The following is a 24,512-nucleotide window of genomic DNA, read 5'->3' as shown; positions in this document are numbered from 1 at the left end:
GTCTCAACTGCGAGAGGAAGCGCTGCCAGACCTCTAGCAGTAAGAAGTAGGCAGAAGAAACAGTTTATAAACTGTTATATTCATAACAGTTTATGTTCAATGTTCCATTCATGTTCAGAAAGTTAAAGGTTAAAGAACTGTTAATACAGCCATTTGAATCTGAATTATAATAATTACGTTTATCTAGTCTTCTATAGCTGCTGTGTTATTATTATATTTTATTTATTTATTACTGATTAATTTTTTTTCTTATGAATTGTTAATTTATTTATTTTTTCATCTTATTTTGTGTTTAAAAAATAAAAATAAAGACATCTGATAACATTGGAATGTTTTTGTAAGAGCTTTTCTTGTGGAAAACCCGATGCGGCCCAGCCTCACCCAGACTCTACCTCCTTTGGCCCCCGGGGAAATTGAGTTTGAGACCCCTGAATTAAGGAAACTAGTTAAACTAAGATTGGAAAATTAAGTGAATAATTGATACAGTAAATCACACTGTATAATCAAATCAGTTGTGACAGTCCTTAATATTTTATAATTTGGATGAAGTATTTAGCACATTACTCACTTTTTCAAGCCATTTATTTATTTTTATATTTGTTCTCAATTTTGGCAGGATCTGTTATCCATGGAAACTGAACATGTTGAATTCTTCCTAAGCATGGGGCTGGATTTTCTCTGCTGCTTATAAGAACAAAAATCATAAACATCACTTATAAACAGCTCACTTGGCACATTCACAAGCCTCCTTACTAATCCAATTTGAGTAACTTTTGGACCAGTCTATAAGCATGACTCACTGGGATGCACTTCATTTGGCCCCAATCATTTGTTCAGTTGTTAGAACTTAAGTCTAATGACTGTAAGGAATGATGAGAGGAACAAACATTTCTTCAAGGTCAGACACCAGCCATAGAAAAACTCACTTGCTGAATGCTAATTCTGCTACGGTGCCTCTTTATCACAGTCATGACAAATGGATTGGAAGTATTCACAGAAAAACACCTTAGTGCACTAAAGCACATCTCTTAGATTTTGCTTGAGAAATGGAAGCCCAAGCTGATTTCTGAAGCAGCAGCTGCAGCCAAGCTCCTCAGACCGGGCAGAGTGGGCTCCACTCGTTCAGGTGCTGGACATCCACATGTGCATCTGTTTGGCTGTCTGTAGCACGAAGACAATGTCAGGCCTCTGGACTGGGTCTGGGTTGATGCACATGCTGACCAGGTCACGCAGCTGGGGATAAGGTGGGATTCATTATCTTGTCAGTAACAGAACTGTGTGTTTTAAACCAGAAAAAAAATCCTGTTTCATTTCAAAGGACAGTTTCAACAAATATATCTATTAAAATAATGTTATAAACCCTTTTGTCCAATTGTTGTTTCACTGAAATGACTTAAATATGTAAAAACAGCACTAAGCAAAGACGGTTCTACAGCTCTCTGATCTGGACGGGGTCTGCAGCTTGAAGTGGCAAGAATCAGCTAATCCAGTTTTTTCAAAAGTACCCAGGATTCTGTTTTAAAGCTTCCAACTGAAATTCAAATTAACATAAAACCCAACAGAGTAAACACAGAGGAGTTTGTTCAGTCTGAGTGAAGACCTGTCAGTTCTCAGTTTTTCCTTTTGAAACATCACATGACAAGTTTATGTGTACAAAACCATTCATACACACAATGATTCAGAGGGCTCTAAAAGAAACCAAATGAGCAAATATAAGGAAGGTACATACAAAATACACCAAAGGACAAGAGTGAAAGAAAGAAAGAAATGTTAATATAATTAAGGAAGCAGTTTTTTTATCCCATCCCATCTCCTGCTGTCAAAATTATCACAGAATAAGTGCACCTAACTGTGGACACCATTTGTATTTAGCAGCAGAGACTAAAATCGGTGATGTACAAATCCTGTGAACACAAATCAATAAACATTTACACACCCATTTGAAAAATCACCGTTGAAGGAAAATGGAAGACAAGTTGGGTATTAGACAAAGTAGTTTACCTTCTTTGAGTAATGGTCAGATGGGAGTGGAGGGTAGTCACACTGCTCAATCTTTTGACAAAGGGACAAAAGGTCCATTTTGTCCCCATAAAATGGACTCTGTAGTGCAGCCATCTAGAGACAGAGGGAGCCAGTGAGTCAATGACACAAAATCTTGCCAGAAAAATCAAGAAGCACATTTTCTCAGGGTGAGTAGGGCCTGATCACTGCACTCTACGCCCCTTTATGAAGTGTGTACTCAATCAAAGTGAACAAGGGTTCAAATTCACATTCACACTGGATCTGTTTAGGCATTTGTGCTGCTAAAAGGCACAACTACAACAACAACAAAAAGGATTTTAAATGTACAGTTTGGGCATTATTATTTCCCAAAGTCATTGCTGAAGATATTTGGCTGTTCAAAAGCGTTTTTATGACCTGTTTAACACTGAGCAAAATTCTATGTATTCTCACATGTTCAATAGAGCAAAACAAAAATTCTTTCAATGCATTTTTAATGCATTTGAAACAGATTACTTTTTTACAACAAATAGCTTGCTCTGTGAGGATTGCCATATCTTCAGTGGCAACTATGATGATTTTATCAAAAAAATACGCATTAAAATATACATTCAATTTAATAGTTTTAAAGGCAATTTCTCCTACTATATGATTTAATTAAAGGTATGATTACATTCAGCTGTTACTCCAAAAGAGCCACGTCTGATTATGTATGGTTGTAGTGACAAAAGAAATGTAATAATAAATTCACAAGGAGCACTCTGACATCTCCCTGAGAAGAAAACATTCGTTTAAAAATAATGATGATATCTCTAAAGAAAATAAAAACCAAATATCTTTCTTTTCCACTCAAAAAACATAAAGAAATTAATTTTAAAATTCTGTATAAAGTTTTTTCTATAATGATTTTCTGACAACAAAATTCAATACAAATATCCATACTTTTTCCTCTTGCATTTGTAACATTTTGTTTTACTTTCCTCACAGGTAGTTTGTGACTGTTCTTTTGATTTTTTCCTTTTTCTGCTCAGTTTATCATATCAAACCTTTTGTTACTGATGTGTGCTTTATTTTTTATTAATTCTCAATAAAGACAAAAGAATTGCCATATTTCCACCTTTCAAAATGGAAAGGAATTGTGGGTAAAATACTTCGCCGAGATCCGACTGAATGCAAGCTAACCAGAAGTGCAGAAATACGACCCAGAGGAAATGGGGCAAAGGCCAGATGTGGAGAATTGGGACAAACTACGCAGTCAAATATTTCAACATGAATGCACATTTGAATGACACAATGGTGAAACAAGGTTGAAGCAGTGGTGCCCAAAGTAGGTCCTCGAGGGCCGGCATCCTGCATGTTTTACCTCTCTCCCTGGTTGTAGTAATAACCTTTTCAGCATGTCAATGTTCTTCTTAGGCCTTCTAATGAGCCATCATTTAATCCAGATGCGTTAAACCAGGGAGAGAAGTAGAACATACAAAATGCCGGCCCTCAAAGATTGACTTTGGGTACCACTGTCTAAAGTTGTTTTATTTTTTTAACAATAGTCAAGGGTGCGAGTATTGTGACAGCCACGGCCTAGGAGCCTTTTCAATTGTTCTCAGTGTTATAGGAAGATGTTTATTAGATATGAGAGAAACTAAATGTTCTTCCAGGAATATTCATTTCAAGGCTGAGGCACGATCTATGTACTCAGATTTCAGTTAGACTTTGTAAAGAAGGCAAGAAGCAAAACAGAATGAAGCTGTGAGAACACTATCAAGTGTTCCAGCCTGGCACAACGTGTTGATGTTTACTGGCCAATCAGATCCTCTGACACACTCCAGAAGGTCAGTCTAAGGTCAGTCTCTCCATATTAATAGTGAACAATGGTCCAGCATTCCAATATAATTGAAGGAAGTGAATGAAAACAGAGGCCTCTATTCACACACAGGAGGCAAGCAACAACATGAGAAGAAGTCCATCTGGTCCACACTGTCACCAGGTGGTGGAAGCTAAAATCTTTCCACCACCACATTTTTAGACGCACTGAAGACATTACTCCCTGCTGCTTCAGGCAGCTCATTTCAGACAGCTTGAGAAAATGATCTGCCCATAACTGGTGGGGTTAAAATACAACAAAGATGTCTGTTACATTAAGTTGGCTCATAAAGTGAGCTTAGATTTAACCTGTTTCACTTGAACACAGAGCAGTTCAGGCCAAGACGCAAACAGTCAGTTTTCACATTTCTACTGGTGAAAAGCCAACTGTGGAAGACAATGGACTGGGCTCTAGGCGGTGTCTATGTTGAAGGCATCCAGTAATATAAGAAGATTTGTCATTTGATCTTCCACACATTTTATAAAGCAAAGAGTGAGAAATCCCAACGGCTTCCATCATGGCATCACTGTGGGAAATCTTTGCATCATTATTCACTATAAAGAATACCAGTTCAGTTGCAAAGCAAGAGAAAGCTTTCTTTAAATGTACAGAAGGTAATCCCAGAGCGCTTCACATGGGAGAAACATTACATCCAACCACAGCTGCTAATCTCAGGACTGAACAGAATAAACCACTGTTAGCTTCCTGCACCAGTTAGGAAAGTAGTACAGACAGGTTCATATAGACCCTTTTTGTCACATCAGTTTCAACTACATCAGGTTTAAAACCTAATTAGACATTTTCAGAAAGACACAAATACTCTTCCAGGCAGACTTATGGGAACCGTGAATATTCCCACCAAGCTTTAGTTGCTAGGTTTCTGATACCTAAATTAAGTTGGCTGTTACATCTGAACCAATGTTCAGTTTAAACTTTGCAGTAAATCAGTATGTTTCACTAAACACTACGAGAACCATCTGTTCACTTTCTAGTGTTCTTGTCAATACTTTCTCACAATCTCTGAGAAAATAAAGAAAAAAAAACAAGTGCCACTAATGGCCACATTGAATTAGTGGCAGTTGAATGGTCCACTGCTTACATTTGGTAATTGAAGTAGGCTGTTTTACTGTCCAGTAGGCATATGAGACCAATCTTTCTGGTAGTGGTTGATATTGTAACAGTCCCATTGAACAGTCAGTGAGTTCCAGCTGCTATTAGCTGCTGGATTACTCCTCAAAAATCCATTCACTGACCATAAGCATTTTCATTTCAAGGTCACGGAAGGTTGTTGGTGAAAGGTGGGGTGCTAGTTTACCACAGAGCAACCAGTTCCAGCCAGCAGCAGCTCTGGAAGCAAGCCACTCTGCAGTTATCACTTAGATAGAAAAATTTCTCTTTGAAAACTGCATCAGGTAAAGCAGATGTGCAGACATGATGCTTTCAAGTCAGCTAAAATCTTTCCACCACCATATTTTTGTATGCACAGAAGACATTACTCCTTTCAGGCAGCTCATTTCAGACAGCTTGTAAAACATGTTTTATTCCTAAAGAAATCAGCAACCTTCTTTTTGTAAATCAAAACAAAAATGAATAAAGAAACATTCCCACAATGAAATAAATAGAAGTTGGCTGGAATGTTAGCCATTATCTGTTGTGATGTTTAGATATCAGCATATTTGACTGTGATAACTAGTAGTTTTATAACCAGCTGATAAAATCTGTAGTACTATACAGTACTGCAGATTTTGAGTGAAACAATTTTCTCCATTGAAAGTCTATCATTTACTGCTGCACTTTCCAACATTTTCTTTCTTCATCTAAAAGAACAAGAGAAAGCACTATGCCCCATCTTTCAGTGTTTAACTCTGTTTCTCTCCTGCACAAACTATTGGCTGGATGACTTAACACTGGTAAGAAAAGAGACCCAAAGTAATGGCTAATCATGGTTCAACCAGCCGCATTAATTGAATTTAGTTTTTAAGCAAATATTTTGCTTCATGTTTTTTTTTTGGGACAAATGAATCAGAATCTACCATGCATAGGATGTTTTTTTAAGTATTTATGGATACAGCTTACCATAGAGATGAAGGTGTATGTAAAGTAAGAGTCTGAGAGGGAAACAAGCAAAATGATTAAATATCTTTTCTATAGACTAGGCTAATTTTGCAGATACCAAAACCCTTGTTTGTCCAGGTCAGGGTTATGGCAGCTCACCTCATACAGAAGACAACCCAGGGACCAGATGTCTGATTTGAAGTTGTATCCATTCTCATGGATCCTTTCTGGTGACATGTAGTAAGGGGTTCCCACTGTAAAGGTGGAAGGAAAGTTACAGTTTGGTCACTGCATAATCTCCAGCATCGAGAAGAGTTGTGATCTAGAAAATAAAACTTACTAAAATAACAGTAAAGGAAGACTTCAGAAAAATGTCTACCAACTGTCTATATGCTTGTTTTAATAACACTAATTTCAAAGTACCACTTCAGTAAAATACATACACATTGCATTCATGTACAGCAGGTACTAGAATTTGCTTGGTGTGTGTGTGTTACCTAAAGAATGTGCTGCTGTGGTTTTAGAGCTGAAGAAGCGTCCTAATCCAAGATCTCCCAGTTTTACCTCCCCTGTGGCTGTTATGAACACATTGGCTGGCTTGATATCTGTTTACACACATCCAAACCTCCTTCAGACCCAGAACATAATTCATTATAAATATGTACATTCAAATTACAAGAAATATACAAAGACAGTTTTACAATATAAAGACATTTTTTCCCTTCTTCAAGATGGAAATCATCTTTGTTAGGTAATCAAGCTAAACATTACACTATACTTCAAAACGAGTATAAATAAACACTCTACTTGGTAGGGGACATAGGGCTGAATAAAAGGGACAAGTCATGACCATCACTGCTGATCAATTTGCTTACCTGTAGAGGCTAAGATGTTCCTAATATTTAGGTCATTTTATCAGTATGGTAGCACATTTTAGCAATAATAGCATTTTTCCCTTTTTTTGTATTTCTTCACTTAAAAAATAATTGGATATTTCTGATGCATAAACAATTCTCTTTAAGCATGGTCTCCTAAAATAAAAGAAGTTGAACAAATACCAGCTGAAACTTGTAACCCAAAGCCTTTTGTCACTGTGACATTAAATCAGACTAAACATTAGTTGCTTTTGGTCAGTAGAGACTCTTAATATTGTTTCTGTTTGCTAGTCAAAATAATGAGAGAGAGAGTAACGTGGAACATTATTTATTATTTTCTTCAAATTTTGACATCTCATACACTAGAGGTGCATTCCTACCAGCCTACTTTAATTCAGTAGTCCGTATGCCAAGAAAGTCTGGTTTGTCTGGATTGGTGGAAATTTGTAATGAAACTCTGATTCGGACCAAAACAGTGAACTTTGGTTCTACAAACTCTGGTGCGTTTATAATACATATGTGAACACTAAGTGGACTGGAGATTGCTCCAAAAGCAGGAAGTGGACTACATTCTGGGTTAATACAACCAAAACAAATGCACGTGTCTATCGCTGGTGGGAGAAATGTCTTTAAACAAAGCCAGAAGGAGATGCTCCAACCTATAAAATTTATTTTTGTTTACATTTTGTGAAGGACGTTTTGCTCAGTGTCTTCTTCAGAAGTTTTCATGTCATTTCCTTCAGAATGTCTTGGTGCAGCTCCACTACAGGTGAAGGGGGGAACATGTTCTTTTTCAAATGGTTTGGATTGTTTGACAGTGCAGTGTGACAGTAAATTACTTTACTGTCACACTGTTCACTGTTTTCAGTTCACCAAAACAGTGAACTGAAAATTAAACATATGTTTGGTCCCCAAACAAACAGTCTACCAGACTATCGGGGGGAGGGACGCCTCACAGTGCCATGTCCTATAAACAAGCTTGTGGAACTCCATTAAAGCTGCTGTTTGTCTTAAATAGAAGCGTACTTCTGAATATATTTCAATAAGCCTACCAATATCGACCATGTTGGCTCAGCTACACAAATTAAGCACCATTATCTTTCACTTTCTAAAGACAGTTATTGATTTGTCTTTTTAACTGGGAGATCCTAACATTTATACGATCATTGGGCCCATGTACATAGAAACAGACATGAGGTGTGCATGCTGAAAATGTAACCTGGAGAATGAATGAATCTGTACACAGCTGTTTACCCCGGTGCATGACCCTGCGTGAATGCATGTGCTCCAGGGCACTGCACAGCTGTACAAAATATTTCCAGATCGTCTTCTCTGGTATCAGCCGTCGCTTTTTCTTGAAGTGCTGCAAGGATACATTCAAGAATTTATTAATTCTATTCTATTCTAAATCTAGGTGAACCAAAAATGTTTATAGCTTCAGTGCTGTGCATTGACAGATTAGACAAGAATTATAAGTAGCTGCTTTTTACTTGAGAAACAAGAAATAAACCAGGTTCACTGAGACAACAAGCAAAGCTCTGGAATCGCCCCTGCAAACTCAAAGCTTTTGATACTTGATGCATGTAGAAAAGAATGACCAGTATTATATGTAAAGTCAGGTAGTGGCAATGAAACAACTGTTCATAGGTCATGAAGTCAGACTGTTGCACACACATCTGTATATTCTTGCCTTGTTTGTGGCATTTCTCATTTTCTTTTCTACTCAGATACATGTAAGTAAAATGGAAATATTCTCATTGTTGTTTCACATTTACACATAAAAAGATTTAGAATTCCACGCTAATACCAATTGTTAATATAAACATGCAACAAAACTTAATTGCGGATGAAACTTTTTACTTTCTGTGCAATCTGGTGTTTACAGTGACCTGTATCTGACCTTTATCATTTGAGAAAGATCTCCAGCATCTGCCAGCTCCAGAACAATGTTCAGCTCATTGTCTTCGATAAAAGAGCCCAGGTACTTGATTACGTTAAGGTGATTCAGTTGCTGCAACATACAAACAGGAAGTGTATGCTTCAGGAGGTATCATTTCAATGGAATGTTTTCCTGTATCTAGCTAGACCCAGATACAGATGTGACATCTGAAGCCAGGCTTTGAGGTTGTAGACTGAGTAAAACAGGAGTGTGTCAGATGAAACCCCGCTTCAATGCTTGCTTGTGTTGTCTTGCTGAAAACCACATGACTGACAACAAACGATGCCTCGTATTACCTGGTGACTGCTTCATTTTGTATGTCGGTTTTCAAAATAAAAGCGCGATGAACCGTGCTGCTTCATGGGTTGTTGTAGGTAATTTGGTGGCGCATCAGAGGAGAATATTTGTCTTCAGGAGTGGCCAAAATTAAAGGAAAATTGACCAACATATTTGCTGTGTATTCAGGATGGCATTCATCAAAATTTAATATTTGTTGCTAGTTTTGCAATTGTTGATTATGGTGTTTTTTATAACTTTACCTTACTTTACAGCTGACAGTTTTGAGGTACATTTATAAAACCCTGCATCGACTACAGGGGATTAAATCATATCACAGTAAAGAACAAGTACCCACTTCCTCTTACTTTATCTGCCTTTGAGCCTGTCCAAGAAGCCACAATTTTTTTCTAAACTCAATCTCCATAACGCTTACCATCTGGTTTGCATACACCAAGGAGATGAATGGAAGACAGTTTTTGAAACACTCATAGGTAGTTTTGAATATCTTGTTATGCCTTTTGGTCTTTCAAATTCTGCTTCAGTCTTCCAAACTCTCATCAACGATGTCCTCTGAGACTTTTTGAACATTTCGTCTTCGTATATTTGGACGGCATGCTGATCTATTCCCTGTCAGCCTATTTTCATATAAGGGACACTAGAGCCCACAAAAGGCCCCCTGGAGGGGTAAAAAAAAAGTGTGCACCCGTAATAAACCATCCCATTTGCCACCTGCAGGTCTTTTCCAACCTTTGAAGGTTCCCAAGCATTCTTGATCCCACTTCTCAGCAGATTTTGTTACTGGTCTTCCCATGTCGCAATGTATGACTACTATTCTTTCCATAGTAGACCGTTTCTCCAAACCATGTCACCTTGTCCCTCTCAGAAAGCTTCCTTCCAGAACCATCGATTGTCGTCATATACCGGTTCCCAAATACTCACCGGGATAGAAGGTTTTTCTGTCTTCTAGAGATATTCAATTCAGATCTATCTCAAAGAAGCTCGCTCCATGCTTCATTGTATGTCACTGAGTCAATCATCAGCCTCACAGCTGTTCGCCTCTGACTTCCCCCTAATCTCCATGTCCACCCTATGTTGCATGTCTCCCAAATCAAGCGGGTTTTCACCTGTTTTAGAGTAAATCTTCATGTGGGTCAGAAGAGTAATTAAACTGCAGTGTTGTGCTTGTTTACTGACAATTCAGCCTAGTGTTTGTTGTTCCTGGATTGTTTCTTTAGGAAATTTCATTTCAGTCAAAAATCTATTCATGCAGTTCTCTTATGCACTTTTTAAAGAATTTTATCAAATGAATACATTAGCATGGGAGGACTTTACCTTTAGCAGATCAATCTCCTTAAGGCAGTCCTGACGAGCCTTCACATCCATCATCTCAAAAATCTGCAGTGGAAAATTTGTAATGGTCTTTTCTTACAGAGATAGAACAGCATTCAAGTTAAAGAAATATCCAAGAGATGTTTAAATGTTTTAAATAGATTTTAGATAAATCTATTTAACAACATTTTGTCCATATTTTGTGAAATCACAACATTATTTTGCACCATAAAATCTTCCATTTTATACTGATATTAGCCCACTGACAGCAGCTGACTTACTAACCACCAGTAGAAGACTGTTCTGAAGCCCAATTAGAGCACTATACCTGAACTTTTTTGAGTGCAACCAGCTGTCCATCCAGCAGGTATGTGGCTTTATAGACCTCACTGAACTGACCACGACCAATCTTCTTTTCAATGCGGAAGTTTGCCATAGTGCAGCAATGATGAAGGCTTGATACGTGTCTCTGTTCAACAAAAGTATTAGGGGAAGAACTGTCAAACTCAAATGGCAGAAAAAGAAATTTTACAGCATTAACAAAAGCTGTGTAATAGAATTTCCAAAAAGTCAGTTCCAGATCGACAGGTAGTGGTCAATCTGGAACCAGCTTAGAAGTTTCAGGATAATTTGTAGTAACATTGATACTATATAATCTATAGTAGCATTGTAGTAGCATTGAAACTATATACAATTGTAGCATTGTAGTATCACTGTGGCATATTACAATGTTACATTGTAGCATTTAGTGAAAAATAATGATAGTGGTCATAATAATATGGGGAATGGGTTTGGATAGAACAGCAGATGATTTAAGCAAAAATTCAGTTTGTGAGAATGTTATGTCTCCTACAAGAAGTTACAACTTTTAGAAACAAATGGTTCCTCTCTTCTGAAAGCACTCTGATTTCACCCATCGATAAAGATAATAGTCAGATTTCTAACCTGATCCCCCTGAGCAGCAAGCATGCATAGGATGTTGTGATTGTCCAAAGCAGGGTGGTTGTTGTTTTGTGCTTCCATGTCAACACACATTCATCTGCAACAAATAATAGTTGATTATTTAACAGTTGCTCAGCATTTTACTTGACGATTTATTGGCTTATTTTTACATGTGAAGCCGATCAACCTCAGTAAAGGTCTCAAAATCAACCACTATGCTTTTCTTTTCTCCTGTGATAGAGGTTTTACTGACAAATGTCCTACATTGTTAGGGTGCCGAAAACACTATGACCCCGTGGCTCCGAGGACTAGGTCCGTAGCGCTGACCTCTCACATTGTGAAGACCCAGGAGGCAGTTCCAGCCCCTGTTCCAACCACACTTGGACCCCTTGCCGTTTGCCTACCAACCTGAACTTAAAAGTTGAGGATGCCATCATCTCCCTGCTCAATGTGATCAGACTGCCTCAATGTGCATACACTCAATTGGACCAGCCTGCAAGCACAATGAGGATTATATTTTTATACTTCTCTAGTGTATTCAACACCATTCGTTCGGCCCTACTAGGTCAGAAGTTGACAGCGATGCGGATGAATCCCACCTTGTGTCCTGGTTTGTGGACTATCTTACTGACATACCACCATTTGTGCACCTGCAACAGCATGAGTCAACAGTTTTATCAGCAACACAGTGGCTCCATAAGGGACTGTTCTCTCTCCCTTTCTCTTCACCCTCTATATTACTGATTTCAGCTATTGCAGAGACTTGTCACCTATAGAAGTTCTCGAATGACTCAGCTGTTGTTGGCTGTATTGGTGATGAGCTTTGGTTGGTGATGAGGTTGAGTACAGGGCTGCTGTAGGTAGCTTTGTCACATGGTGAAAGCTGACCCACTTGTTACCCGAGCCTCTATGTTGGTCGCCTTCCCCAGCTCCAATGCTTCTATGTCCAAAATATGCCTCAAGCTCTCCTGGTGCGGTAGCCCTGCATGAGTCATGCTCCTCGTCCAGTGCTCCAGTGGCTGGAAAGGCCAGCCTCCAGATCTTCTTTGTGGCTCCCTCCGTCGTCATGGTCGACCTTCAAGTTGCTGCTCTGCCAAGGTAACTTCTCCAAAGGTGTCTTCCAAGGTATCTGCTCTTTCGTTGCCACACCATCAGACTCTTGCCTCCTTTATCACCAGGCTAACATACTCTTGCTTGTATTATGAAAATAGCTTTGTTTTAGTTTTAGTTCTAATCCCCCACTCTGACTTGGTTGTTTCTGTCTCTCTCTCCCCCTTTGCCACTGTCTCTCTCCCTCTCCTCGGTTATGCAGAGGTTTTCCTTTCACTCACACCAGTGCACTCATCCGCCCAGGTTTTTTGTTAGACCCCCGCCGGATCCTTTCGCCTTCTTCCAATAATTCCTCGCTCCATCCCTTGTACTCCACATATTCCCTTGCTGGTTTTCTTATTGTGGATTTTTGTACATTTTGGTTCTCATGTTTTCATTGAATCATCATCATAACTCCACATATGAGCCTCTCTGCATTTGAGTCTGCAATCAGCCATCATACATCACACATCATCCCAGATGGATGGATGGTGTCCATTCATAAAATTCTTAAACATAAACATAATCTGCTCAACTGTTGTAAAAATTTTAACATTTGATGCCTTTTCTTTAAATTAGATTAAAATGTCTAACAATGTCTATCAAAATACTTTTACTAGACTTATGAAGTGTAACGATCATTCAAGTATTCATCATTCAGTGTGTTCGTGTTCCTTGTTATTAACTTCCTCTGATACTTTCAAATCTGCTTTAATGAGCAAACAAAGTAAAACTTTTAGTGAATGAACAGTGTAACTCAAGTAATTCTGACTTGAAACATGCAAAAATGACAGCCCATTGCATTTTTGCAAAACCCATGTTATTTTAAGACGGGAACCACTGAACATTAAAAAAAGGATTCTAAAATGTGCATCTAAATCCTGGATCTTTGTAACTGTAGAAAACAAATTTAAATTTCCACACAATCTTTTCATGAACTACACCACATCCACCGTTTTGTTCAAGTAGCCTTTTTTTAATCAACAAAATACCATACATGCTGTAATCCATCATTTAAAGTATTAATTATTAAATGAAGCACTGTCATGTCAAACACACTATGTAAAAAAGTTTTGTGATGGAAATGAGGAAACAATGCTCAAATTTAAGTGTTTCAGAACATCAAACCAATTTAAATATGTAAAGATAGCACACGTAAACACAAAATATAGCTTTTTAAATGAGACAAAAACTCCAAACCTAAGTAGCCCTGTTTGGAAAAATTAATTGCACGCATCACCTTTCTCTCAAAATGGATGAATTGGAAGGTACTCTTGCTGAGCAGGTTCGACGCTATCGTCAAACCTGCTCAGTGATTTTTTTCAGTGATTTTTACCATCACTGAAAAAAATAACTCTTTGGATGAACATAAAAAAAACCTGGAAAGGTTTTCCACCTGATTACTTTGCTTTATTTCAGCACCATGTAATTCTGTTACTCCTATTTAAAGCAAATTAGGTCTACTAAATTTATTAAGGTTATTCCAATGTAAAGCAATTGTGTTGGCTCAACTTATGATATTATGGTTATTCTAAGGGTGATTCTAAATCAAACCTGTTGGCTGAACTTAATATATTATGGTTATTCTAATTTAAATAAAATGAGTTTGCTCAACTTATTTTATTATGGTTACTCCAATTTAAAGCAAATATTTTGGCTCAATTTAATTTATTAAGTTTGATTCAACTCATTTACTATAGATGGGCCCAATGTAATTTAAAAGAGCCAGCCCAACTAATTTGCAAAGCTTTGGACCAAATAATTTACTTAACTAAGATTAATGGCAATTTAGTTGAAACCAACTTTTTTTTTTTCTCCGAAGGCACTAGTGGCTCGTATTTTTTTGAGACAGTAGGCAGACAGGGTGAGGACATGGCAAAGGTACAAGGACCGGGAGTCGAACCAGTGACGTCTGCGTCAAGGACTAAGGCCTCCAAACGTGTAGTGTGCTAAATCCCTGTGGCACCACAGCACACCCAAGAAACCACCTTATGTTACAGTGATACCTTCGCACTACTTATTAAGTTGATCCAACTTATGAAAATTAAGTTAGCTTAACAAACATGCTTCATGCTGAAAGAAAGCTATTTAATCATGTGAAAATCCTTTCCATAATTTAATTATGTTAATTCAAATACATTTTTTTTTAAAAGTCAAAGACTTTCTTTTCTACGGAGCCCCCTAGGGGACATGGGGAATTTTTTTTCTTTTGCGTTACCTCGCAAAACTTTTGCGTTCCCTTGCAAAACTTTTGCGTTCCCTCGCAAAACTTTTGCGTTCCCTCGCAAAACCTTTTGCGTTACCTCGCAAAACTGTACTGATCAGTTGTGCGGCATAATTGAATACTGTAAGACTTTCTTACGGTGGCCGCCGTACTTTCTGATTTAATATAAGGTTATGTAAGGTTTTTCCATGAATGTTAATATCTCGTTGTGAAATATTTGAAGTTTTATATCTTTCTTTAGGATATAAATGCACCACAAACCTATGATATAAACAGAAACCTTCCGTAAGTAGGAAAGAAATATAAATACTGTACATCCAAACTATATTTCTGAGTTATTATCGCGGTGTAATAAGTCATCTGACAGTTTTGATTGTGTCGCTGTTGTGTTGGTTAGCTAAATGGTTTAAAGAGCTGCTTTTATGTTCAGTTTCATCTCAACCTTAACAGACATAAACATGCAGTAAATAAATCGATTTTCAATCAGTTTTTTGCACCTAAGACTTCATAATAATAAACACGTTTTTTTATTAAAAACACAACAAACTAATTATGGTAAAGAGCCGTATTGGGTTAACTCGGGGAATCTCATCTCTCTGTGTATCAATTAGCTCCAAACCACTTCTTTGTTCACATTTATCGATTTATTCCATTTTGATTATTATGCTCCAAACTTTGGAAGGACTGACCAACCCGCTCACCGTTTCCCCATACACACAAATCAGCAGGCCAACCTTCCCATTCATACTTGATGACTTCACTCCCACATCGGCACACCCACCACCTAAGTGTCAAAGTCGCGTGCTCCTATCATATCAATAACTTATTTCATTCATATGGCTCTTACAGAGCCATATGAATGAAATGAAAACGTGAAAACGTGTTTATTATTATTAAGTCTTTGGTGCAAAAAAACTGATTGAAAATCGATTCATTTACTGCATGTTTATGTCTGTTAAGGTTGAGATGAAACTGAACATAAAAGCAGCTCTTTAAACCATTTAGCTAACCAACACAACAGAGACACAATCAAAACTGTCAGATGACTTATTACGCCGCGATAATAACTCAGAAATATAGTTTGGATGTACAGTATTTATATTTCTTTCCTACTTACGGAAGGTTTCTGTTTATATCATAGGTTTGTGGTGCATTTATATCCTAAAGAAAGATATAAAACTTCAAATATTTCACAACGTGATATTAACATTCATGGAAAAACCTTACATAAATCAGAAAGTACGGCGGCAACCGTAAGAAAGTCTTACAGTATTCAATTATGCCGCACAACTGATCAGTACAGTTTTGCGAGGGAACGCAAAAGTTTTTAGCGGAACGCATAAGCGTTTTTGCGAGGTAAAGCATAAGTATTGCGAGGGAACGCAAAAGTTTTGCGAGGTAACGCAAAAGTATTGCGAGGGAACGCAAAAGTTTTGCGAGGTAACGCAAAAGAAAAAAAATTCCCCATGTCCCCTAGGGGGCTCCGTACTTTTCACTGTTAAATGAGCAAACAAAGTAAAACTTTTGGTGAATGTTTTTGTGGCTCCATAAGGGACTGTTCTCTCTCCCTGAACTGCACTGTTACAGTGCAGTTCTTAAATGCCAATAGTGCCCTGCAGGGAAAAACAAATATCTATAGTTTAAAGTGTAACTAAAACCACTTTGAAGTTTTCCCAGGCGCAAAACTTATGTCTCGTGATCTTCCATAATCTCTCATGATCCCCTGATCTCGCTAGATCCTCTTCGGAGGGAAATGAATCTGACTAAATTGAATCACATTATCTGAACTTGAATACGTTATTCAAGTTGAGACAAATACGATTGTCTCGCGTGAACTCGCGTGATATCCCGTGATCTCACTCAGCTTCAGCACAAGATTAGTCTGACTATAATGAATCTCAACATGATTAAATTTCATAAACGTGAAGTTGTTGCATTTCTTGTTTATCCAACATGATTGTTGGATAATTTCATGTTATTTGAAGCATGAAATTATTTAGTTAAAAGTACATAATATTCTTTTGTTAATGTGATAACCTCCTAAGTTAATTTTTTTTCAGTGATTTATTTTATTCCTCAATGAGGCTCCTTTTCAGCAAATAATGCTCCAAAGTGAGTGTCCAATGACTTTTTTTCTGAGAAATGTTAGTTAATAGAATGGGATGCAAATAATAATAAGAGGATGAAACATAACATAGCATGGATTTTAAGTATGGACACCCGTCAGGCTGCATGGAACAACATGAATGCATGAATGACTTGATTGATACAAATTAAAAATGAATTTGTAAAGGAAGGGAAGGGACTCTGCTTGTGACTCTATTGTGACATGATCTAAAAGAGGCTTTTATCTGTTGCTAGTTGCCAATGAGTCACTCATATCCGGCAGTGGCTTACATTAGGCAATGACAGTAGGTTCCATTGCCTAATGGAACCTACTGTCCGTTAGGCATGAATTCATTAATGTGGTTGAATGAATTCCTGAATGCTCAGAAGAAGGCTCAAGAAAATGCATCACCCCCTAAAAGAAAGACATTTAAAAACTACATATAACAGTTACCCTGTGCATAGTCTGGTGACAGATTAATTTTCAATAGCACCTCTTTTGAGTGTCATTAACTCTGTCATACACATAGCACTGCTATGTTTCTATGCCCTAACCCTATCCCCCAACATTTTATACAGATCACAGCATTAAAGAAACAACAAACTAAATTATACACCATCTGTGACGAACTGATCATCATCCAGTCCTGGTCATTATCACAACAGCTCCCCTTTGAGCAGTACAGGCTTCACTGGAACTGAACTTTCTCCAATTATTATGTTTTTCTTATTGGAACCTCAAGACTTACTGAAAAACTCAAAAGTCAAACTTCCCGTAATTCATAAACTCAGACCTAAAAAAACAAACTGTGAAAAAATTGTGGTAACTGTTGAATATCACTTCATTAAAACAAGTCTATTCTTGACATGATTTTAGATCAGAGTATTGTATGTTTCTTACAGAAACTTAGTTTGACACTTAGTTTTGACAAAACACCAGGCATGCCATACCACGTGACTGTTTCAGGAACTGGTTAGTCAGTTTGTTTGCGGATCGAGTTAAATGGCAAACCCCTGCTCTTTCACTCGTCACATTTTCTTGCTTTAGGATTTTATTGTGTTTGCAATTTATTGGAGGGACTTTTTTCTGATGGACCCAATTTTCCCTTGTCTGGTAACAAGGTAATATTTTGATCTCTCCAAATAGTTTCACACAGAAATAATAAACCATTGCCTATAATGCCAAAAACCAACACAGTGGATTATGTGTTCTACTTTAGAACAGGATCACGACACTTATCCATTCATTGGATACTTCAATGGATGAACTTATCCATTCACTGGGAGTGTCCTATCAAGTCTCAAGTGTCATTTCCAAATGAACTTTAATGACATGTATAAGAAACCTCATTATTGAGTTCAGCAGAAAGACAAGGATAAAACCAGGTGGACCAAGTCATTTTAGGATGCAAACATGAGACAGCACACATCCACATAATAAAAACTTTATTATCTAATAAAGTTTTTATTTTTAAGTAATAAATAAATAATATAATTTTGTTATACATAGCTTGGTTAGAGTAACAAGCCAATCACAACTCTCTCCCCCATTTATTTCTAGTTTTCTTTTTTGATGCATCCATGGTTTCATATAAACAGATTAAGAAAATAATCAGAATTTATGTATCAGACTCACAAACATCATTTACTTGTTTATTCTTAGTAAGGCTTCGTTTTGTTTTTACATTGCCTGTTTTACATAATGTCCACTTTGTTGATGCATGAGTTGAACAATTGGGTTGGATGGAATGCCTCAGTGCTTCATGGTGAAGCTTCATTTCACCATCATTAGTTGTATTTTATTTCTTGTGGCTAGTCCTTCCTCTTTTTTTAGCTATCTTAATTCCATTATTCTGTGTTCTTAGTCTTTTCTGGATTTTGCTTTATTTCAGTTCACTTCTTCTTAGTGTTTATAATTATTTCTTATTTCTAGTTCTTCTAGTTTAATTATGTTTCTTTAGTCTAATTATTCTTTAGTGTTGGATTTATTTTCTAGTCCTCTGAGCACTCTCCCTCACCCCTGCACCTCTCTCTCAGTCTGCCTTCCTCCTCTCTCCCCTCACACCTGTGATCAGACTGCCAATCAGCCTAGTTCTGTGTTTCAGCAATCAGTAATCTACCTCCCAGTACTTAAGATCCTCTCTCAAACCGACCCTTAATGGTTCCTTCCATTTCTCCCTGTTTGGCTCTGTTTTTTTGTGTTCACATTCCTTGGATTTATTATTAGTTTCCTGACCTGGTCTCTTGTGGATGTTTTTGTTCCTTATTTTTTAATAAACCTTTTTCATCATCACCTTCATGTCTCTGCACTTCTAAATTTGGGTCCACTACCAATCAACAAACAATTCATAACATATAATATCTAATATCAGTAACACTTTATTTGAAGGGGTGTGCATAAGACTGGCATAACACTGTCATAAACAGGATATAACGCCTGTAATGAACCTGAATGAATGTTACCCTAATTTAGGGAACATAGGTTAGATAGTTTCTGATTTAAACATAGCCCTCACAAATGCACAAAACAAAATTATATTAAGATTAACCTCCCCAAGAAAAAGTCTAATAGTGTTTAGAAATCTCAGAGAAGGACAGAGTGGCAGCAACTAAGACATGATGAGTCCATGACTTTATATCAAGCTCCTGCAGTCACAGAGGACATCAGCTCCATGACACAACTGACACGTGACTACTTTTAGGCAGTTTTATGACCTTAAATGCCCTGGCATTCTCAGAAAGCACAGTTTGATCACCGTCCACCTCGCAGCAGGCAAACTTAACTGATTACCACAAGCACGAAGCTGTGGAGATGTGTTGTCAGCAGAGGCGCGTTTTCTATTATCCTGTCACATTTTACTTTGAACTACACACGTGCGTCAAAATATTTAGATGTATACTGCATGCCCACGCAGTCTCTCAACAGAAGGACTGTGAGAAACCTAATTGTATTAATTTAAATAGAATTTCGGACATTGTGAATCTCATAAATCCCACCGGAACATTAAACGGTTGCGTATAACTAATAGCCGACGTCCACTACTTTAAAGCAGATAAACTACACATATTATGCAGCCTGTCATCTCTTTAAGATAAGTCCGCAGCTTCCAGCAGCGAGCTAATGTTATCAGCTAGATTCGCTCCGTCAATATGTTAACTCACCCAAAACTCTGCTAGCTAGCTGTATGCCTTACCTAAGAGTCAGTCCTGCTGTCGGAGAACTAGAAATGTCGACAGTTTACATTGGTTCTAGTTGTCCAATTCTTCAAACGACAAATACCTCGAGCTCAGCCGGCGTGTTTGGCAGTACGCCCATCTCGGGTATCCCACACGTTGTGCAGCGAAGATGTCAAACTTTCTGAATGAGAAGACCTATGAGCTGGGAAGTGATGGGGAGGAAATATGACAAGCGTTTCCTCCAAACTAGGTCAAACGTCGCCGCTCCCCGTCTCATCTGCCAGCTCCGACATGTGATATGGAGCTATTATCTAATTATCTATTATCTAATAAATTAAAATTTAAACACACCTGAAAGCAGCTAATGTTCAGTTAAACGTTTTTGATAACACATATTTAGTAACTGTTTTTGTTTGAAATGATGTTCAAAGAGATACTTCAGGTTAAAAATGACAAAAGTCAATGTGCCACTTAGTTCAATGAAACTGTTCTACGTTTATAACAAAGTATTGTTTTAATACTATTATTCATCCCTTAGGTTCAAGCTTATATTTGCCTTTATTGAGAATATCTTCTAGAATGTGTCACATCTTGTTTATTTAATCATACATGTATATTTTACTTCGCAATCTCAGGGTTAAAATAATTTACTCAATAATTTACTGATAGGGAACTTGGTGATAGCCTTCCCATTTCAAATTCCCGCTCCATGAACCAAGTGTAGTTCACACTTCAACCACAAGATGACAGTTTATGTTTGTATATGCCAGGGGCATATCATTTTTTACATTTTTAGTATTCAATTATACGGTGGCCCTGAGGTGCAAAACACTACAACATTAACGAAAGCACAACAACATTAACAAAACCACTACAACATTAACGAAGCACAATTACAAATTACAAAAGCACTACAACATCAACGAAAGCACTGCAACATCAACGAAAGCACTACAACATTAACAAAAGCGCTACAACATTAAGGAAAGAACTACAACATTAACGAAAGCACTACAACATTAAGAAAAGCACATTAACAAAATGGAAAGGGTATATCCCAGTTGGAGTCCTGCAGATTGCTAATTGGACAACAGTGCTTTTGATGTAATTATTGTTCCCAAAACAATTAAATAATCACATCAAAAAGTTTGAAATGTTGTTCTTAGTTGTTTTTTTTTTTTGTTTGTTTTTTTTCCACTCCTATATATAATAATGTGTGAGAGGTTGTGTCAGTGGCATTCATTAACTTGAGATACTTTGCAGAACGGCACTTTATGAAGTTCGGTCCATTTACTTGTATTAGCTTGCTGGTAGACAAGCCACTTTCAATATGGCGGACGCTATAACGTATCCAACAACAGCCGAAAATATTTTTTTAAACAGAGAGCCAATCCTCTTTTGAAAGAAAAACAGAAAAATGTTTTAAATTTTTTTGCATTGTCCCCACATGATGGCAATTAGATAGTAGGATCTAATTAAATTCTTGATTGATATGGGTTGGTGCTCTGTTGTTGTACGTGTTTTAAGATCTTATTCAATGTTCCCTTTTTTAACTTTGAGCCCCTGCCCTTCCAAAGGTCTTTGCACGGCCCTGGCTGAACTGATGCGGTGAAGCTACCAGCAGCAGGAGAAGCTAACAAACACTGAAGAGAAGAAGAGCTACCATCGATGTACAGTAGTTGCAGCCAAGCATGTTTTAATGTTACACAATACAGTTTTAGCAAGTTGCTCAAAGTCTAAACTGGTATTGTTGTGCATATAAGGTGTAAAGTTTACCTTTGAGCAAACGCCCCCCAAAGGAATCACAGAGCCCCACTTTTGTAATAATGTCCAGCGCCCCCTGCCATCCTCTGAACGCCCCCGTTGAGAAACGCTATCCTAAGAAATCTTAACGCTCTCTGGAAGAATATTCTCTTGAAATTCTATTATTATATATGAACTTTCAACTCTTTCACCATCTATTGTTTTCAACAATATATTTATCTGATTCACCTAATGTTCTTTTTAATCTCTTCTAGGTCTTCATTTACAGGTATTCTTATCACTCCTATCATTACTTTCTACTATCCTAAAATCCTTTTCTCTCACAATTTGTTAATAGCTAGGGTTATTTTCTTGTTTTTCTGTTCTTCTGTTTTACAAATAATCATTACACGCCCATCTTTAAGCGTTTTACTAAAGATATATCTGTAATCTTATTTTTGAGTTCTCTTGATAGTGCTACTGGACCAAGCTGAATCATCTTCTTCTTTAAATTGAAGAATTACCATACTTTAAATTTCTCTCTAACAATCTTCTTGCAGATTATAAGAATCTCTTCATCTGAACTGTTTTCTTTCAAAGTTCTTTTACTAACCTGCGTCCCAACCAAACTTTCATTTTCTCGCTTGAATCTTCCTCTCTCTCTCTCTCTTCCCTAACAACTTGACTAATTAGCCAAATCCAAATCATCAGTATCCTCTATATGAGCCGCCCTTCCAGTCCAGTCAAAAACCTGTTTATGCCAACCACCTTTTTCGTTCAACCCTCTTTTCTGTAATGAAAATTCTTCTTTTGACAACTTTGCTCCTGGAGATATCATTCCGCACTGGCTTTCGAGCTCTGATATTTGTTTAAGGTTTTCTTTTATGTCATGGACTGATTTGACAATACAGATATTTGATGTTTTTGTCACTAAGCAAGAGTATGTGCATACCCACAGCAGCCAACTCCACCAACCGTGCCCTTTGGTGCCATTTGATGGAAAACTGAAAGAACTGATAGGAGTTATGAACACAGGGACCAACAATTTCTTTTGCAATAACCTGGTTAGCATGAGGCAGTTCAGTCAGATAGTTTGTCTTTCTAATTGTAATTGTAAGTAACACCAATATTCTTGAATGTGCTCTAAAAGTTCAACCACAAAGTATAAATGATACATTTTTTATTTATTTGTGCATCAAACAAGTTTTCCCGTATTTATTTTAAGAAATTCCATCAAATTTAAAACCTACAAACACAAATACAAAGTTGCAGCAACTTTGTGTTTGTTAAAAGCAAAACTGTAAAAAACACAGATCGAAAGATTTTTTTGTAATGAGCAATTGTGTCACAAAAAAAAAGTGACACAATTGCTGTTTTAAACACCAGTAGTAAAAACAGAACTGAGGTCAAGAAGAACAATAACAGATATTTTATAATTATCAAAACTAATTGTAAGAGATTTTATACTGTGTGTTTATCTCTAAAACTTGACTGGTTACTAGCAAATAAACCATAATAATTAACACAGTAGTAGATAGTATCTGAAAAGAACAGTACATCAGATGTGGTCATATTGTATCAAATTTAGAGGATGAGGACCATTTTATAGATTAATATTGGAGAAAAATGATTCCCATATGGATCCTTGTATTGCTAATTGAATCTCACATGGTGGTGTTATTTTAATAAATGGATGGTTTATTTTTATAAAGTGACATTAACCCTCCTGTTATGTTCGTTTTTGAGGAACAGCAATAATGTTCATGGGTCAATTAGACCCGGGGAGTGTTTAATCATGCAATAGTGTCAGAAACCAAAATATTTCTCCAAAACATTTTTGTATCTGATTATTAACTCCAATACTGACCATTTCAATCAATATTTATGAAATGATATTTTTTTATTCTCACAAATAAAGGACCAATGATGACAACTTACTCATTTACTCATTGGTATTCACTGAAAGAAACCTACAAAACTATAATTTCCTTGAAATTGATTTTTTGAGAAAAAAAAAAATTATATTACATTTTGATTTATTTATTTTTCAATGGGTGATCTTTATAATTGAACTTGAGGCACGCATACTGTTCTGGGTCAAATTGACCCGCTGATTAAAATCAAGATAAATGAGTCATGCAGAGAGTATTTATGTTTTCCTCCACTTCTGTTGAGTGTTACTCAGAGTGGGCGGAGTTTGCCCATTGGAACAGAAAAGGTTCCCGTCAAAATTTGCATGAACACCTGCTTTCCTAGTGAAGTAAAGAGAATAGTGAGAAAGTTGGTTCGTGTGCGTGCACATGCGCATGTATGTGTTGTGCTTGTGTGTGTGTGTGTGTGTGTGTGTGTGTGTGTGTGTGTGTGTGTGTGTGTGTGTGTGTGTGTGTGTGTGTGTGTGTGTGTGTGTGTGGTGAAATATGGTTCATAGCTAAAAGGAAATATATAGAATAACATAAAATAAAATTTTTTTAATCTTTTTTTACCCTTCAACTTGACTGCCGGGTCAAATTGACTCGAACAGTATCTATGTAATTAATAGACGCAGGAGGGGTTGCAAATGTGTAAAATTTACAAATTTTCAGTTTATATGTAGAGTGTACCTATTAAGACAAATAGAAAAAGTTTCATGCAAAAAAATACTTTCAAGTATTTATTTATTTTTTTTTTAAACTAAAACTTTAAAACGGGCCAATTTAACCCGCAACATAACAGGAGGGTTAACATCACAACATTTAAAATTCACTATGAACAGTTAGATTGTCAGTATTATTATGGCTGTAACGTGGTTATGTAAAAATTATAACTAAAATTAATAATGTATAACATAACTGGCTTATTTACATTAACATCTCACATAAAATAGCAGTATATAAATGCAAGGCGATTTTTCAG

General features: G+C 36.9%; 1 protein-coding gene across 2 annotated transcripts; it reads right to left on the bottom strand.

Moving 5' to 3' along the window:
• Positions 1-564: 564 nt before the first annotated feature.
• On the bottom strand, positions 565-20,256 carry LOC122847134 (serine/threonine-protein kinase Nek6-like). 2 transcript variants are annotated; one of them, XM_044144512.1, is made up of 10 exons: positions 19,895-20,256; positions 11,285-11,378; positions 10,668-10,808; positions 10,343-10,405; positions 8,693-8,803; positions 8,047-8,155; positions 6,415-6,522; positions 6,077-6,171; positions 2,002-2,115; positions 565-1,233 (listed from the first exon to the last, which is right to left on the bottom strand). In XM_044144512.1, exons 2-10 carry the CDS (start codon positions 11,372-11,374, stop codon positions 1,123-1,125), a joined length of 942 nt encoding a protein of 313 aa, XP_044000447.1. In that variant the 5' UTR covers positions 11,375-11,378; positions 19,895-20,256; the 3' UTR covers positions 565-1,122. The 2 variants fall into 2 exon arrangements, with proteins under 2 accessions (XP_044000447.1, XP_044000448.1); XM_044144513.1 differs by having other exon boundaries at positions 19,981-20,256.
• Positions 20,257-24,512: the final 4,256 nt, after the last annotated feature.

The sequence above is a fragment of the Gambusia affinis genome, linkage group LG17 (genome assembly GCF_019740435.1).
Source record: "Gambusia affinis linkage group LG17, SWU_Gaff_1.0, whole genome shotgun sequence".
Classification (NCBI taxonomy): domain Eukaryota; kingdom Metazoa; phylum Chordata; class Actinopteri; order Cyprinodontiformes; family Poeciliidae; genus Gambusia; species Gambusia affinis.
This window is presented reverse-complemented; position numbering and strand designations above follow the sequence as displayed.

Coding starts and splice junctions, on each gene's coding strand:
- LOC122847134 (XM_044144512.1), bottom strand. CDS start 11,374: ATGTGTGTTGACATGGAAGCACAAAACAACAACCACCCTGCTTTGGAC. Junction 6,523..8,046: donor ACGCAGGGTCATGCACCGGG/GTAAACAGCTGT, acceptor GTGTGTAAACAG/ATATCAAGCCAGCCAATGTG. Junction 1,234..2,001: donor CTGACCATTACTCAAAGAAG/GTAAACTACTTT, acceptor CCTTATCCCCAG/CTGCGTGACCTGGTCAGCAT.